This window comes from Melanostigma gelatinosum (genome assembly GCF_949748355.1).
Source record: "Melanostigma gelatinosum genome assembly, chromosome: 13".
Lineage (NCBI taxonomy): Eukaryota > Metazoa > Chordata > Actinopteri > Perciformes > Zoarcidae > Melanostigma > Melanostigma gelatinosum.
The window spans coordinates 18043314-18061669 of record NC_136646.1 but is presented as its reverse complement, the minus strand read 5'-3'; the positions used below and the strand labels follow the sequence as shown (position 1 = coordinate 18061669).

At 43.2% G+C, this 18356-nt stretch overlaps 2 protein-coding genes across 2 annotated transcripts; one reads left to right on the top strand and one right to left on the bottom strand.

The window, feature by feature from the left end:
• The first annotated feature begins 1115 nt into the window (after window positions 1–1115).
• Window positions 1116–4354, top strand: noxo1a (NADPH oxidase organizer 1a). Its single transcript, XM_079281416.1, has 8 exons — window positions 1116–1333; window positions 1452–1532; window positions 1649–1721; window positions 1819–2002; window positions 2493–2683; window positions 2783–2899; window positions 3062–3179; window positions 3319–4354. Exons 1-8 carry the CDS (start codon window positions 1268–1270, stop codon window positions 4076–4078), a joined length of 1590 nt encoding a protein of 529 aa, XP_079137542.1. The 5' UTR covers window positions 1116–1267; the 3' UTR covers window positions 4079–4354.
• Window positions 4355–4554: 200 nt separating this feature from the next.
• tbl3 (transducin beta like 3) lies at window positions 4555–18352 on the bottom strand. Its single transcript, XM_079281415.1, has 23 exons — window positions 18203–18352; window positions 18028–18079; window positions 17812–17907; window positions 17322–17369; window positions 17036–17177; window positions 16843–16927; window positions 16104–16274; window positions 15898–15973; window positions 15681–15777; window positions 15364–15572; window positions 15051–15192; window positions 14165–14223; window positions 13334–13440; window positions 13063–13198; window positions 10870–11109; window positions 10577–10647; window positions 9587–9743; window positions 9116–9174; window positions 8580–8683; window positions 7075–7146; window positions 6774–6932; window positions 6261–6354; window positions 4555–5609 (listed from the first exon to the last, which is right to left on the bottom strand). Exons 1-23 carry the CDS (start codon window positions 18232–18234, stop codon window positions 5222–5224), a joined length of 2796 nt encoding a protein of 931 aa, XP_079137541.1. The 5' UTR covers window positions 18235–18352; the 3' UTR covers window positions 4555–5221.
• Between the last annotated feature and the right edge of the window lie 4 nt (window positions 18353–18356).

The following is an 18356-nucleotide window of genomic DNA, read 5'->3' as shown; positions in this document are numbered from 1 at the left end:
TCGCGTAATGTGTGGCGTGATCAAGGATAGATCAATCCCTCTGACCGTACAACCCATTGTCTGCATACATTGAGGTGGTGATCCAAATCTCTGAAGTGTATTCCTCATAAATATCAGTCACCGCCTTTAATATCAGGTCGAATTTACACAAAATAGTTTCATGTGCAGCTTTGCTCCAAAATACTTCTCGTATTAAATGTAAAGATTGCCCCTATGACACAGTTTGGTTTTCTAAAGGTGAAGAGTCATTTTTGTTTTGGGAGTTCCTTTCCCATCAGGCTGATTATTAACCACTTAAGTTAGCTCGTTTCAAGAAAGACATTTTAAAAGAACGAGTAAACGTGACTCGTGTTTGGTGTACGTGCTGTGCTGCAGGTAGCATAGAGAGCAAGACACGTGTTTTTCTGCAAGCAGAAAGAAATGTGAAAGAAAAATATTGGCAGTGACTTCCTTATCTGGCTTCAACAATGCTCGACCAATAACAACTGCGTCGACTTAATGAGCCGAGAGACAGAAGTTTGTGCGTGAGTTGTTAGAAGAGTGCAGTTCAGATAAAGAGATCAACCTTTGTGCATCCGATGTTGTTGCATATAAAGCACTTTTTAACTGACTTTATCCATCTAATATATTTTATTATTATTTGTAGGCCTATAGCGAGTTAAAAGGTACTCAAAGGCACTTTACATGGTGAAAACAGAAAGAATAAAAGCAATTATTTTCTATGACACAAAATGAACATTAACATATACATATATATATAGCCTATTGTTATTATATTATTTCCAGCGTCATATCTGTCTAGCCAGGAGATATATTCTACAGAATGAACCAATAAAGTCAAAACTGACATTTTCTGATGTGATTGGCCTGAATGAAACGGGCGGATGAATAATAGGAATACTAAATGTGAAACTCATCATCATCATAATCTCTCGTGCTTGTTGATGGACCGAGAACAGTACTGTTATGTTCTTGAATGCACATTCGTGTCACGCCTCACACATCCGAATTCCTGGAAGTTTCACTCTGCCTGTCACGGAGAAATGCTGGACTTTACCTGGGAATTTTTTTTTTTAGTTGCTGTTGCTTTTGGACCGTCCTCCCAGTGACGAGGATGTATTGTCTGCGTGTCTGACGCAACACCTGTGGAGGAAATATAAACACACCCGCAGAGCATCTCCGCTCCAGAGCCAGCGCGAGGCTGAGAGACTTACGTTGCAGCTCACACACACCGGAATTCAACACGCGTTGTCTCTGTCGGTTCATCATGGAGGGCCACAGGTATCCCATCAGTGTCAGTTTAATCGGAGTGATGCACAAGGAGAAGTGCAAAGTAAGCGCATATGGAGAAGTTTTACTCTTTTTCAGATTGTTTTTTTTAAAGATGCCACATTTTAATTTAAAAAAATCTGCACTTCTCAGTGATTCATTTTGCATTTTCCCTTTTCCAGATGTACATGACCTCCGTGCTTTGGTCGGACGAGAATGAGATTGTAGTTTACAGGACTTTTCAGGATTTCAAGACAATGCACGTGAGTATAAAAGGCTACATCTCCTCTCTGCGTGTCGCGCGTGCATGTGTGGTTGATTAATAACGGTTGTGTGTTATCTATTAATAACGGTTCTGTTACCTATTTCTTTCCGACAGAAGCAGCTGAAGAAGGCATTCCCACCGGCAAACAAAATGAAAAAATCCGACAGAATCATTCCCAAATTTCAAGGTGTGTGTTCGTAAATTACAGCTGCAGTTTATGCGAGTTACAAAGTGCGTTTACAGGCGGTTTGGATTCTGACTTCAAGATTCCTGTCTGCTTTTAGACAAAAAGCTGGACGGCGGCGGCCAGAAGAAAGGTCCAACCAAGTCACTCCTGCGCCTCAAGTTCCTGCAGAAATACTGCAATAAGCTGCTGAGCTGCGACGAGCAGGTCTCTCAGTCTGCAGACCTCATCCAGTTCTTCCACCCCAAAGACCAGGACCTGCAGCCCGAGTTCGCCAAGAACAGGTAGGCTGAACATATTTGTAGTAAATTAGAACACCACCTTTAGCCTTTTTCTGGCCATAGAACCCAGAGCAAACCCTAAAGACTTCGAGATGCATAAAGTGAGCGGTGACATTTTAAAATACCCAAATTACCCATTTAAGCGGATTCTATGAAACATGCATGGAAATAAGGAAACAATTATTCTTAAATCTACTTCTTCAGCCTTGTTTTCCCTAACACTGGTAAAAAAAATGTGTTTCGTACAAGATTTCTTTAGCATAAAAATGTAGAAGCATGTAAAAGGATGGGAAAAATAGACAATGTGAGTTTTTCTGCCAGCATGTGGACCTGAATAATGTTAAATGCTGAAGTATCAGCACCGGGATAAGTCTGAATTCCTGCTCAACAAATTTGGGTGATCACATGCAGACTTTGGGATTGTGCATGAGCTGCTCTGTGTTTACCCGGAGAGAAATCTAGCTCCAAACTAACCTGCGACTGTCCTCCTCAGCATCATGATCTTGCCATCAGAGGATGAAGTCAGCGCCGATGCGGGACAGGTCAAAGGTGGCAACGTGACCCAGCCGTTCGTCACAGAGACCTACCGATGCGTGGCCCCTTACGAGACCAAAGACACCAAGAACAAGCCTTTCAAAGTGGCGGTGGACGAAGAAGTCGACGTGCTCATCAAAGACCAAGCAGGTGAGCGCGCTTCACTGCTCAGTGTCCCGTCAATGGCTGGAACCTCATCAACCCAATCACACGGACACATGTTAAATAGATGTGGTTGTGTTGGTTCAGGGTGGTGGCTTGTGGAGAACGAAGACAAGCGGATGGCCTGGTTCCCTGCCCCCTACCTGGAGAGCCTTGATGATGATGATGCTGATGAAGATGACATTGATGGGAGCCCTGAGAGAGGTATGTCCATAGATACAGTTTCAGTTGTACCTCAAACATCAGACCATCAACAGCGTGGCTTGTTTGCATACACAGTGCACGCGGTTTTAAAATACCGTAGCGGGTTAATGCCGGTCGAGATGCTACGATGTCGTGTATTAAAGTCGTGTCTTTCACTCTCAGGAGAGCTGTACACTGCAGTCAAGAGCTACAAGGCCACCAAAAGGGACGAGATAACCGTGTCCATCGGTTCAGTGGTGGAGATCCTGCAGAAGTCTAACAACGGCTGGTGGCTCATCAGGTATTTAACCCTTTGGCTGAACTTTGCAAACATCCTTCCAGCGGCATTAAAGATCATCTTGTCGTAACAAAATTCTCACCGCTTTAAAGTCCTCCAGATTTTGAACCCCACATTCTTGTCTTTGTTGTTTTTTTAACAGGTACAACAATAAAGCGGGCTACATCCCCACCATGTACCTGCAGCCCTACAACTTCCCTCATATCCGCATGACAGCCCACCATCAGCACCGCCGCGCCTCCTCCCCGACCCAGAGCCCGGAACTGGAGTCAAACCAGCTCAGCCTCTCGCAAGGAAACCTGCTGCAACTTCCACCCACCAGGTCTTCCACACCCAACCCGCAACTTCCACCCATCACGTCTTCCACACCCAACCTGCTCCCACCACGCAGGCAGCAGAGATCGACCTCTCTCAACATCCTGCCTGAAGAACCTCACTTTCAGCCTCCAGCTGCCACCTCACCTACGACTGCAGACTACGTCCCTCCGCCCACGATCATCTTGGAGATGGACGGAAAACAGGAGCGGCGTGAGATGAGCCCGAGAGCAGATAGCGAGGAAAGCTTTTCGAGCAACAGCGACTTCAGCGACGAGCTCAATTCTTCCTGGGCGAGCTCCTCGTCCTTCAACCTGAACCTGAGCCACAGCTTCAACGAGGAACAGCTGCGTCTCAGCCATACGCCTCCCCCTCTGGCGAGCAGCCGCCTGAGCCCGTCGAGCATCCTGGAGGGGAGACTGATGCCCAGCGTCTCTGATCCCAACCTCTACAAGGGCCCGAAAACACCTAAGGTGCCACCCAGGCCGCGGACCCAGGATATCCTCACCCGGTGTACCACCGTCACCCGCAAGAACGCAACCAAAGGCAGCCTGTCACCCACTCAATCAGAGATAATGAGTCGCTGAAGTTTATACTGATGGGTCGCTTCATCTTTATTATCAAGGTACTTTATCTAAGAATTAAGAGGCGTTGCACCAGAAGCTATATCTATATTGGCCTTTAGCATATATATAAACAGGATTAATAAGGAAACATTGAACACTCAGGAATGAACATTTATTTTCCATACTGGAAACCTTGTGTTGTGCCTTATATGCATTTTTGACTGTACTTGATTGATTTGTTTTCATGCAAAAAGTAAATGTTTGTTTGAAATACCAGAGTGGTTCTAGTTCCTGCTAAAGCCTGTTAAAAGCAAACTCAACTTGACGAATGGGATGTGTGTAAATATACACTCCGCAGTCTGACCATGTATATTCTGTGTGTGTTCACGTGTTACTGAAGAGCTTGGAACAAATAAAACCTTTTTTTTTGGATAACTTGATCTCATCTTCAATTGTCTTTGATTTCAATTTTGTATTTATTATTTTCAGTCGCTACACAAGTGAGGAGCTGGGACTTGGTCATTTAATTGTCAAATCGATTAACTGTTTCACCTCAACACCAGTGTTCAGTAAGAGCAGACGAACGGTTAAAACCAGAAGGAAATTGTCAGTTTGTCTTATAATAATCTTTACATACATTATCCAAACTTCTTCAAACTGCAAGCTCAAAAACATTTGTAATTTATTTTACACAAGCAGATAGTATCTAGATTGATCTTTACATACATGAAATGGGATTTTTGCAACTTGGAATCAAACTACATCTGGAGGTGAGATCCAGTCAGATCTCAGTAAAGTTTTGCATAATGGGCCATAAAGTCTGTCATTGACTCATCATGGAATTAAAAAATCAATTGTGGTTATGAATGGAACCTTGTGTGCTGTGGTCGAACCGGTAGAGCAGGACGAGACAAAGGGAGCTGCAGTGGGGGAAGGTGACCGTGACTCTCCTCTTTTCTTTCCTAATATCCACTGGATCATCAGGCTGGTTACATTTTTATTTTCAATTCTGCTTAAACTCCGAATGAAAAATAACTCGTGCACAATCTTTACTGGCACAAGATGCACATCTATTATCGGTTCATCACTCCCTCTCTCTCTCGCCACACATTCAGTGTGTCACTCCACTCAGCGAGTCATCCGTTTGCGGCGCGGAGATCCCCGTCAGCTGGCGAAAGTCTGGCATTGTGGAGTGGAGGACACTGGGAGACATTTCATCACTTTTATTGTGGTTTGATCTTCCAGGTCTTCCTCTTCTGAGCTCTCCTCACTTTCTGAGTGGTGGTTGCCATTTGTTTTGGGGCTCCCTCCATTTTCTACTAACCCGTTGTTGGTGGAGGCTTTCTTTGAGGCACTGACTTCATCGTCCCCCTCCTCCTCCTCCTCCTCTTTTTCTTTAACTGGGCAATTTGGGTCTTCATCCTGTCCGCCATCACTGTCATCGCCGTCTTGCTTCTCCTCATCACCGCTTTCCATTCCTTTCTCCTTGTCAACCAGAAAGAAAGGCTGTGCAAGAGGAGTGGTATCCATTTCTTCTTCATCTTGGCTCATGCTAGACAGGATACACCGACAGGGATTAGGAGTCATAAACTCAATACATGCATTCACAACTTTTCCATTTCCCTGTGTCGTTTCAAGAAAGTATCTCTGTATCGGCTTCACCTTCCACTCGCCGAGGAAAGAAGCTTTGAAAACTGTCAAAACATCATTAAAAGAAAAGGAAAAATATGGCAGCGCGCCCGGTCTAACTCAGAATGCTGCTCTGCCACATTTTGTACTTTTGCCACAAAAGAACAAGACAAACAAGACGTTGTGCGTTTGCTGGAAACCTCAACTGGCTCAACTACATACACGTCGTGTTTGACTCGCATAGTGAGAACATTTTGTTACTGAGCAGAAGTCACCGAGTTGTGCTGAACTTAAGACCGATTGATCTTTTCGCTGTACTCAGTGGAGAAAGTTACTGAGCTTTAGTCTGTGACTCTAAATGGAGACAGACTTTCTGGAGCAAGGCAGCATCTCATTGCATGAACGGCTGCGCAGTGTTTGCGCGTCTGAAAGGCCTTTGAGCGAATTCATCTGTTACTCCAACTGAACTTCCTGGATCACATTTTATTGCATCACTGGTACAATAAACAACATGAACGCAGCCCCCAATGTGCCGTTTTAACGCAGGGCTGCTTTCGTTTGGTGAAACTCTCACCTGGACGGTGCTCCGGCCACTCTCATCTTCTGCCACATGTAGTTCAGGAACATGGACGCCTGCAGCAGATTGCTGATCCTCTGCATGTGCCTCTCTGTGCGTGAGCGAGAAGAGTAAAGCGGTCATTCATTTCAATCTGGAACCAGAGCTAGAGGGGGAAACGGCAATGACTTCGGCTTGATCGCTTCCATACAATACTTTCATGTTTACGTCCACTTTGCGTGTGTAAACTACACAGTACTCAGTGTGGTTTCTTTGGCACTCGTTATTGTTTTTGCAACTCAGATGATGCAGTCGTTCTTATCCCTATCGTGATCCCACGATATTATTTTTTATAATTAGCGTATTTTATATATTATCTGACATCAGCTGCACGTCTCTCCGTCCTTGGCAGGGACAGTTATTTCGTCTCATTTTGCTTTTGTCTCATGATGTCTGGAGAGGAACTGTGTTCATATGCACATCCATACTGTGTGTATTTTACAATCAATTTGTCTCAGTTAAGACACACACCTGTGTATGGGATGAGTCCCTCGAGGTGGGTTCGGACGCCCTGGTACTGCAGCAGCTCCTCAGGCGGCAGGTGTGTGAGGAGCACCTGTAGGACGGCCTGGGCATCCTGACAGTTTCTGGCGTTGGTGTTCCACACGGCACAGTAGCGCAGGAGCGACTCTGAGTGGGGGGGGGGAATCAAAAGAGACAGACTTTATTAGTTTTACTCTATTTTAACTTCTCCTTCTTTACTTTAAGACATTTCTTTGTCGTGTATGTATTCCATCATTCGAAAGGTTGACGGACATCGTTGATCTGTTACCTTTCTGATCAACTCGTAGTTTCAGTACAGTCTTCTCCAACAGCGTGTGGCTATTCTCCACCTGACGAATCGCTAGAAGCAAAAGAGAACATGTCAGAGACATCGGACAGTCGGCTGTTAGTTCATCGTACCTTTGTAATGGTGTCTAGGTTTAATGTCCACACGTGTGTCGGGTCACATTTTGGCAGTGGCGGGCCGTCAGAGCCTGCAAGGCCTTCTCTGCTGGCCTAAACAGAATCACAAAGCTATATATATATATATATATAAAAAAAAAAAGAAGAAATCTATTTTATAATTTAATATTTTTTCTTAAATGCACTACATGTATTATAATTTATAAAAATATTTTTCACATTATCTTATTTTCTCATTGCACAGCTACTGTCTTGCTCAGTTGCTCTGCTTCCAGTGCAGCTTGTTTTAAGTAGAGCTTTTATCCAATCAGATCTCACCTCTGTGTCTCTAGGTAAGAACAGAGCCAGAGGCTTGCAGACTCTCACCTGCAGCCAGAGCAGATTGAAGTGAATGGGGACGATATTGTTGATTGTCATAGTGTTCAACCAATCAGATCTTTAGTTTGACATGTTGGGCGTATTCTTTGACGTGTCAGAGCCTTCTAGCTGGCCTACAAGTACGTGATTGGTCAGTGGGCTAGCCTGACGTGTGGGGCGGTGACAATCCCAAAATCTGTCACTTTGTCTTTAAATAGTGAACAGCAGCTCTGGTAAGTTAAATGCGTTTGTTTTTACATCTGCAGTAGCTTTAATATGCTTGTTTATATATTATTATTTGTACAACTTGTTTTTATGACGATTTTTGTTTGGTTTAATATGTGATAGGAACCATTGTTGCGTCCAGTGTTGTTCTGGGGACATATTTAGCCGCTGCCAACTTGGCAACTCTCTCGCTAAATCTGGAGACTTTCCAAACCCTCATGGCGACTTGTTTTGTCACATAAAGTCTCATCCTGTGTTACTGGAACTTCTTCTTTTCAAAAAAGGTAAACATCTCAAATTTTTAATTATATATAATTATACAAATAAACATCCGTGAGTGTAAATACTTTTAGGACAACCCACAGGTGCACAGCTGAGATTGGCTCAACTCATATCCTCACATGACTGGATGTGATCCAATTTTGGATGATCAAAGAGAACTAAGAATGTGTCAGCCTTTTGTTTGACAGCTACTGAATGACATACTGATCCACCCTGTGCAGATGCACATCATGTCCTGCACGCACAGCTCAATGTCTTTTATTATTGCTTGTATTTAAAAGTAAAGATTCTGGACTGATGGTTAAACGTTATGTTAACTATAATACAATTTAAACTGCCTTTCACTTTCCAATCGCAAAGTGTCGGCTTTATTGAAATGGTACAAAAAAAGAAGTTCAGTTCAGTTGACGAGATAACCACAGGTGAAGCGATGAAGGAGTGAGATGCAGTGAGTACAGCTCTGATGTGTCGCCATAATTGCCCCAAAGATAGTTGTAGCTAAAGTACCTTTAATCACAGCGAGCACAGTGCGAGGCTGGTCCAGGGAGATGGCGAGACCCAGGGCCTTCAGGTACTTCTTCTCATGGAGCAGGTTGGACAACTCCTGCTGCCTTCAGACACAAGAAACACACACACACACACACACACACACACACACGTTCATTAACGGCCACAATCAGAAATACTTGTTCCTCAATGTTTACGGCAAATTAGCTCAAACGGTGAACGTCCGCAGAAATGAGATACCAAAAACAAAAATGCAGTTCCTCGACGACGGATAGAAACTGTATACGAACGCTTTTAAAAGGTTTGACAGATGAATCTATAAATCATATGAACAGGTTTAAGCCCTCTGCGTGGGTTCAGCTGTCTCTTCTAGCAGCATCTTCTACTGCGAGAAATCCTGCCTGCTAATTATTGACTTGTTACCCAGGATGACAATGGGAACACTTATGTCTGAGTGATTGTTGGCAAGCATCAGTGAGTTCATGACCGTCTGATCAACTGTACTGAACTGAACGTTAATGGCGTGTTCAGCTTACTTAAGTATCTGATCCTCCTGCTTGGCCTGCTCCTCTGCCAGCTCCACCTCAGTCACATCCTAGCAGTGGACAAAAGACAACATTGTTGTAGTTACACATTGATCGCTGCAGGGGAAACTCCCAGTGAGAGTAAAACGAAAGCTAAAAAATAACCAACTAGATCAGATGTGATCCAAAGACCAAAATCTATAGCTGATGTCAGCTCCTTTCTAGCTTGATGCAAATACTGACCAAACAAGCCAGAGTGCTGTCAGGTGATTAAAGGACATTATTTTAAAAATGTATAGATTCCTGAGTTGTTAAATAATAACTCTTGCATTTGTATTTCATTTTCTTGCTTTTATTGAGTGATTTATTACCCAAAGGACAGTTGTGAATTACCCGGCAATGAGGTTTGACTGCTGATCGATGCAGCTTCATTCTCTCTGCGTCCTCTGTTCAACAGGTGACTATCAATCACGTCACACTTACCACCCACACGGTGATGTTGGAGTCGGCTGAGCCCGTCACCATCTTGTCATCTTTGCTGCTGGAGTGGAGACCCCACACTTTGTCCTGGTGGGCGTCCAGCGTCTTCACACACTCGTTGGTCTTTATGGTCCACAGCTTCACTAAACCATCCGAGCCACTGAGGACGGAACGTCAGTTGGGAGAGTTGAGTTACAACAGTGTGAGGGGGGATCCACAACAATGCAGATAAAACACAAGTCTATACTACAACCTATGCTGACTCTAGTGAGGTGTTTAGTGTGTCTACACTGGAGAAGGGAAGGGTGAAAGTAAACTAAAAAAGAGGCGGAGATAATTAATAAATTAAGCGATCAACAGAAAATTTGTCGATTGTATTTTGATATATCTTTTACGTTACAGTCTTTTAATCAAGCAAAAATGGAAGATGTTTTCTGGTTTGAGCCTCTCACATCTAACAACTTTAAAGTTGTCTTGGGTTCTCAGAACTTACGATTAAATCAAAAACGAATTGGCCTATTCATTTAAAGTCAGCATACAGATGAAAAATGAAACCGATTTTTGAGTGTGTAGTGAATGTGCACTATTCTCACACAAAGCAGCTACTCACAGTTGGAAAAAACAAAAAAGGTTGCGGTTTAAGTATCAAGTGTTTTCCTACCCAGCTGGTGACTTAATATAATTTTGTAAAAGTTTGCCATGTGCAGTCAAAACACAAGAACATTAGAACATTCCTTTCACTTTCTTTTCCATTAATTAAGTCTGAATAGTCATCGTGAGCCCAAAGCCAGTTTTTGGGATCGTGCCAATCAGATAAAACATGATAAGCACACATGAGGGTTGTGAGCTCACGTTTCCTTGTTTGTGCTCAGCACAAAGTGAGGCTTTTGTAAAAAAAAAAAATGAATTGACACCAGAACTAACCTGTAAAAGTGAAGTAACAAAACAAAGATAAGATTGTTCTGGAGAAAAGCTTTGCATGTGTGTGGTTACCTGGTGAGCAGCTGAGTGCCTCGGCTCACAAAGATCACCTTCAACACCGATGCATCGTGACCCTCAAATGTCTAAAGAATGACAAACAAATATCACATATTTACTTTGAAGCCACAACAATATCACCATTACAGTCACCGATGGGGAAATAACTCATTCATAACTCGAACAAACATTTAAAGTGAGAGATGTGATGTCTGTGCATAAAGAAGGACGCTTGACTAGGGAGGGATCCGACTGCACGTACACAACTGACGGTACTCTGCGACACATGCACACTTCTGGTGGCCCACCTTGAGGCAGCTGAAGTCTTGCAGGCTCCACAGTTTGGTGGCGCCGTCTGCGGAGGACGTGGCCAGCACCTGGTCGACGGGAGAGAAGCAGACGGCCCAGACGCCGCGCCGGTGGCCCCTGAATACCCCCAGCATGCCCACGATCCCCTCCGCCGCCAGCGACCACAGCTTGGCCGTGCGGTCCTGGGACCCCGAAGCCAGCAGCTTGTCGTTGGGAGACACCGCCACGCTGTTTACGTCCTGGAGGAAGCAAGGGGCGGGAGATGAGGACTCACTAACTTAGTAAATGCAAGTTTGAGGGAAGTAACTTTATTGGACATGGGAGAAGTTTGCCTTTAGGGCTTTCTACCAGAACTCTCCTTCGGTTTAGGCAGAAAACACCCGTTGTCTGGTGAAAGACAACATCATGCTGGGCTGAAATAAACCCTTTCTGGTAGAAAGCCATGAAGGTAAATTTCTACAATGTGCAAGTTTCTTCGAAAACGAGATGGAAAAAAAGCCACGTGAATAAATCTCTGAATTCCTCTCACGACACTGCCTGAATGTTTTACACGTCAACAAAAGACACGCTATGGAACCAAGTGCCGCTGATGGACAGATTGTCGATTGTTGTATCGTACATCTCGACTCAGGTGTGTGTGTTTGTGCAGGCGTAGCAGGAAATTATAGTGTTAAAACTGGACATTCCAGCAACTTCCTAGCTGTAATCAGTTCGACTGGTGAACTCTTCCTTATGTTAAGAGTCGCCCGGCAAGGAACTGTTTACAAAGCGACTGCTGAAGAGTGACTCACCCGTGTCTGTGTGCATGTACATGTGCGTGCAAGCCAGAAAGAATCCTCACTAAAGCTAGATATCTTTCTGAGTATGACTAGATAAGTAACCGGGTTAATGTGGTCTTTCTGCAGTAACCGGATTCATTAAATGTCATTACAACAACAAAATATTCCAGAATGGTCAAACTGTATTTAATACAGACACAGTTTTTCTGCTGGAGTTCAGTAAAAGTACACACACCACAGTGGAGTGTAAGTTTAAGTACTTAAAGTAGAGGAAAATGTACTTTCAGTGTCAAAAATAAGTACTCATTGGAGTGAAATGGCCCCTGTGAGTGTATCTAATGATACACACTGGGATATACCATTATATAGTGTATCATTAGATTATTACGTATGTTTAAGAAGAATTTCACTCTTGTATTTGGTTCAGGTGAAATGTGATGAATGCATTCATTGTTTGGTTAATAAAAAGTATCGAAATAGAGAGAAATCACAATTACCCAGAGTTCAGAGTGACACCAACCGATTGTATGAAACCTCAAAATTCTTCAGTTTACAGTAATTTAAGAAAAGGAAAGACAGCGCGTCCTCACTGGATTATAACTATGTGTGCATTAGAACTACATGTTTCAGACGAGGAAGGCGTGTTGTCGGCTGTGCAGCAGGAAGAAGCCATGAAGCTACAGACTAAAACGAAAGGATAACAGCTTCGAGGAGCGGTCGTTGCTGAACAGACACATTTGCAGTGTGAGGATTAACTCTGCACTCTCATTACAGTCTGTTCTCTCCATGCATCAAAATGCTCTGGCAAACATTTTGTTTTAGAAATAACAGTAAATTAAGGCGTAACACGATTGGATCTTGTTCCGTGAATAAAAGTTAACAATGACTTTCCCCCCCGTGTGTGTGTGAGCATCTCTGTGTCCGTCAGTCTGTCCACAGCTAATCTCGCAGACTGCTGGATCCATCACTCAAGTATTGTTTGTGTGTTGATATAAATATGCTCAAGCCCCTCTTGCGGTTGCAGTGATCCGCATTGTTGAAAACGTATTTTATTGACTGTTTAATAGAGCCATTGAAGGCTGAGTCCTCACGACTCTTCACTGGCTGGTGGGAGGCTGAAGCATACTGGGCAGCAGAGGACCTTTCTCAAGACTGAAATGTCGACTCTTGGTAAAAGAAAGTGATAAAAAGGTGCTGGAGTTTACTTTTTTCTTTGGAATTAGATATTCAGGATAATTGATGAATTGAGGGCAAGTGATGTAGCCTTCTACTCAACCTGTTGCTTTGACACGATCATGCACAAGCCCACAGGATAGTTTTAGTGAACATCCCTCGATCTGAGATGTATTCTAGTTTGCAGGATGTTTAAATGTTGCTCTTTTCTTCTTCCTGTGTAGACTTTCGTGCTCTTACCTTGTCATGTGCCTTCTCCGTGGCGCGGGGGGTCAGCTGGTGTATGTCCGCTCCTGTAGTAGACAAGTCTGCTGGGAGATCCCAAACCTTCAGGGTGCAGTCCTGACTGCCAGACACTACGAAAGACGCTTTCATCCTGGACACAAAGATGGAGAATCATTACCGCCACACGGACTCATTAATGTCCTTCACTTTACGACCAATTCCTGCCGGGACACGTGACAAGAAACACGTGTGTGTGTGTGTGTGTGTGTGTGTGCAGGAGTGCTACCTGGAGCAGGTGATGGAGCCCACCGCGTTAGCGTGGTTGGAGCCGTGAGCCACGCAGTGCACCCGACCGCTCTCACCGTCCATCTGCCACACACGCACTGACCTGTCCTAAAGATAAACACACAACACGCACCAATTACCTCACCGCTAAACATAAACTCACAACCATGAGTAATCATACTGCCTCATCTCAGACATCGCTATTACAAACTGGAAACATTAGGCCACTAATTTGTATCTAATTAGCTCATTAGCTTAGTGTGGCACATTAGCATTGAGGTGGAAACTGAAATGTTGATTAATGTGCGCTGTCCCAGGTGAATAAATACATTTTTTTTGGTTGTTAATTACTGTAGAAACATGGCGGTGTAACGTGGCGGACAACAATTCGTAGTTTCAGGTGATTATAAACGAATGTAAACATAGTTATGAATATGAAATGACACATCTGCCAATAAATCCCTCTTAATGCTACACACTGATCCTCGAACAGAGTGCACTGTGAACACTCATTGTTCCCTTAGAATTCGTAGTTTCAGGTGATTATAAACGAATGTAAACATAGTTATGAATATGAAATGACAAATCTGCCAATAAATCCCTCTTAATGCTACACACTGATCCTCGAACAGAGTGCACTGTGAACACTCATTGTTCCCTTAGAATTCGTAGTTTCAGGTGATTATAAACGAATGTAAACATAGTTATGAATATGAAATGACAAATCTGCCAATAAATCCCTCTTAATGCTACACACTGATCCCCGAACAGAGTGCACTGTGAACACTCATTGTTCCCTTAGTTTCGAGGGCTGGAAGATGTGTGAGCTCACCTTCGCACAGCTCGCAAAGAGAACGCCTTTTTTGAACACGTCCAGTGAGAGGACGGTGTCTGTGGACAATAAACAGATAGAAATAGCAGTCAATATCAGAATAGATAATCTCCTCTCCAACCTGCTCAGCAAGTCACTTTTTAAACACAATGAAGCTCAGATAACCCGATCGTATCAGATCTGGATTCTGGTTCCTCTAATGACAGCTATCATTTTCACTCAACCTGCTATGGTTACTAAAGGCTGTGTGCTTGAATGTTGCATTATCCTTATTTATTTTAATGTGTTTTGAGGTGAATTTGCTATCGCGTGTAAAGCACTTTGCAAGTTTGTTACACTTACACACTCTACTAATAAAATGTATTTGATAATATCAACACAGATCAGCCTCATTATAAAGCAAACTTATTTTTCTTAGAGACTCGTCATTATTATATATATTTATTATCTAAAATATTTTAGTTGTTTAGTTATACTTAGTTACTGTGGATTTTGTACTTTTTTACTTAGTTGATATTCTTACTATTTATTACTGTGATCCTGTGAATTTCCCCACTGCGGGATTAATAAAGGATTATTTTATCTCATCTTATCTTCTCTTATTATCAGTGCGGTAATTTATCTGCAACTGCCGCCAGGTTTTCATTCCCAGGCATCCACATTTCTCCAAGTCATGCAGCTATTGCAGCTTTTAGAAACTACGGAAAAACTTCCAAAAATAGACTGAAGAATGACACAGACACATGGTGCGGAAATGTTTTCAAGAATGATAAATGAATAATATTAAGAAGGAAAACCTTCTGCCCTCTGGTGATTAAATAAACATACTGCTTTGCATTTCACATCGGTACTTGTTTACACATGCTGCCCTCTGCTGGTTACTGACCTGTGTGTCCGTAGAGGATCTGGCAGGTGTTGGTGAGCAGCTCAAACACCTTCAGCTGGCAGCTGTTGGTGGCCACCACAATGTGGCTGTCCCCTTTACCCAAAAACTTCACGTCCAGCACTTCGTCATTGTATCCCACAAACTGTGAGAGAGCGGACAGAGGGAACAACAGGAGATGGACGAGGGTGTCTGTTAATTATGTATGAATAATAATAAAAGAAGCCCTGAATGGCCGGAGTCTCTAGTTTGATGATCAAGTTGTCCAGAACAATTTGCAAGTGACAAATGTATCGACCTCCACCTCAGTACACACCTGCTGCTGTGTGGTGAGACCAGGCAGCTGGTAGAGCACAATGTTGTGCTCAGCTGTGACTGTGGCCAGTCTGGAGGAGGCAGGCAGGAGAAGGAGGTACGTTAGACCGCGGGGGTCGTCGTCCTTCTCTTCCTCTTCCTCAGAGACGGCCGTGAGGGTCTGGGCGTAGACACAACGCGCCGTGCTGGCTTCCCACACTCGCAATACACCTACAGGTGAAGAAGGGAGACTGGGTGAGAGACAATTGAGGTCACACAAAATATGGATTCATGCACGGCAGCACAAATTAGATGTTCGGGACAACTCAAGAGGCGAACCGTTGCTGCCTGCTGTGATGAAATGCAAGTCTTTGCTCTTCACTCCAATCTGAGACAAGTCCTCATCCTCAGGCAGCAGCACAACACCCTCCACGGCCTGACGACAAAGACAACACACACAGAGAATGAAGCTGCAGTCTTTTTCCAACATGAAGAGTACAAAAATATTGATTCTTTCTTCATCAAATAATACATGAATATCTCCCTGTTGTCTTACCTCGTAGACGGGCACAGTTCTCTTGGCTTTCCGAGACTTCAGGTCCCACACTGTGCAGATCTTGTCTCTGCCAGAACTGCAAATAAAGATCGGCACACAATCACAGCAAGAAGAAGAAAGAAAGAAAACACTCCCCATTAGATGACCCCAAAACTTTAGATGTTGTGAGTAACAGACCAGCCATCGGGCGGCTGAGTGTACGGTACCTGACCATGGTGCCGCCGTCGGGACTGAAGCTGAGGGAGGTGACAGCGCTGTAGTGGCTCTGCAGCACACACACACACTGACTGGAGCGCAGGTCCCACAGCCGAATGCCACAGTCCAGAGAGGAGGAGAAGAGCTGCAGCCTGCTGATGTCTGGGTGGAACTGGACCAGGCTGCAAAGATACACACGAGTATGTTACTGAATTTAGTTATACACCAAAGCTAAAACCTGATGTTATGGTACATATGTTAATGTATTTGTTTACTATACATTATTAAAGAAAAATGAAAAGACACCAACATTAAAAACACTGTATTTTTCGAATTGGAATATCTGAAAGTCAGATCTTTACTGGCCTTCAACACCAGCAAACAAAGAACATCTGAACCACCTTTATTGGCCAAGTATGTGCACATACATGGATGAATTCCACTGTTTTTTGCATCTCTCTTGACAAAAATGGAAATAATAGCTAGGAAGGTCAACAAAGCTAGGCATAAAGGTAAATAATAGACAGGACTTTTATGTACACAAGTAGTGAAAAAATTGGTGTGTGTATATATATATATTTTATATATACAAGTCAGAAAAACATGTTTATGTATCTCAAAGTAAGATAAAAGGAGAAAAAAGCAGGAATAACATACTGATCTTGAGTACACAAGTATTTGAATGAAGAAACAACTTATGTTAATACATATTATTCAAAGCATTTCTTGTTCAGAGATATTTCAACTTACTGAACAACGCCAGATGAGCCTTTAAGGTTGTGTGTGCAGTACTGCTTCACCACATCCCAAAGCTTTATAGTGCCATCACAGCCACCTGCAAGACCACAAGAAGACAAACCCTGAAAACTGCACGTCTATGTAGCAGAGATCAGGCAGGAACGCGGTACACAAAAGACACAACTTATTGTCAATAATGGCTGACCTGTGGCCACGAGTGTAGAGGTGGAGTCAAAGGTCATACTGGCCACAGGAACAGTGTGAATGGCCCTCCAGGAGCGAATACACTGAGCTCGCTTCCAGTCCCACTGCTTCAGCAGCAGAGCTCTACTAGCTGTTACCAGCATCTGTGGTGGAAAGCCGAACAGAGACACACATGTGTACTGAATACTTTCTCACAGACTGAGAGAAGAACATCGAGCAAAAACATCCAAATTCACACGATGAAGTCAGACTGAAGTGATGACAGCCGCTCGAAGTGTTGGCTTTACCTCATCGTCACAGCTGAGTGCAAAGGATGTGATGTCCTCTTGATCATCCTGCAATTACATAATGGACAGACAGGATTGTTCAATGAACAATATGATACAAAACAAAGCTAATATTTACATTTGAGAAGCTGACACCAAAAAAAAAGTTTGATATGCTTTGTTTACTAAATCACAAATGATTAACAAAATTCATGCTAATTGACTTTCTGTCGGCAAGTATCAATTAATCTGTTTTAGCTCGAATCATATTACCAATGCTATATATTTTTAATTCAACATGAATACAATCAAAGTCATAAAGCCTGCATAAAGTACATACATCTTTACATTTTTGGCATCACAGTAAATAAAGGAAGTAGTACTTATGTAGACAGGCAACACACGCTCTATTCTGCTGGGCATTACTCTATGACAGTAGTTATTCTGCTGTTGCAAATATTAAAGATATAAGGCTCTGTCCTTCAAAGGTAACCACCAACTCTGTACTCACATGCTGAACACTGTGGACAATCTTCCCTGTGCTGATCTCCAAAACGTTGACACGAGATTCACACGTGCAAAATATGTACTGTTCATCTTTGCTGATCTGGAAAACAAACAGACAATGAGGTTATTAAGGATCATCAGAGACAAGTGCAACATGTATTATACACTGATTATAGCAACACAGACACGTTTGACACCAAACACAAGGCAGACAACTCACCTGTACTTTTCCTCCTTTGTAAAACGGCTCAATCTTGCTGTCAACGACATAACTGTGAGGGAAAAACATGAATATAAATACATGTTGTACCAACTTCAAATGCCACTATAGCCTAGCTTGTGTTAGCCAGCTTGCAAGGTTTGCAGCCTGCACGTGCGATACATCACAAACTCACTTTGTTTTGAATTGAAGGTTGGTGTTTGCCATCTTGCTCACGTTGAATCCCCAAACTTAAATATTTTTGTCAGCTACAGTTAGTTAATTACTTATTTCTCACTTCACACGTTGGCTGAAGTCAACAGATTCCGCATGTTGGTGGTTGGTACCCG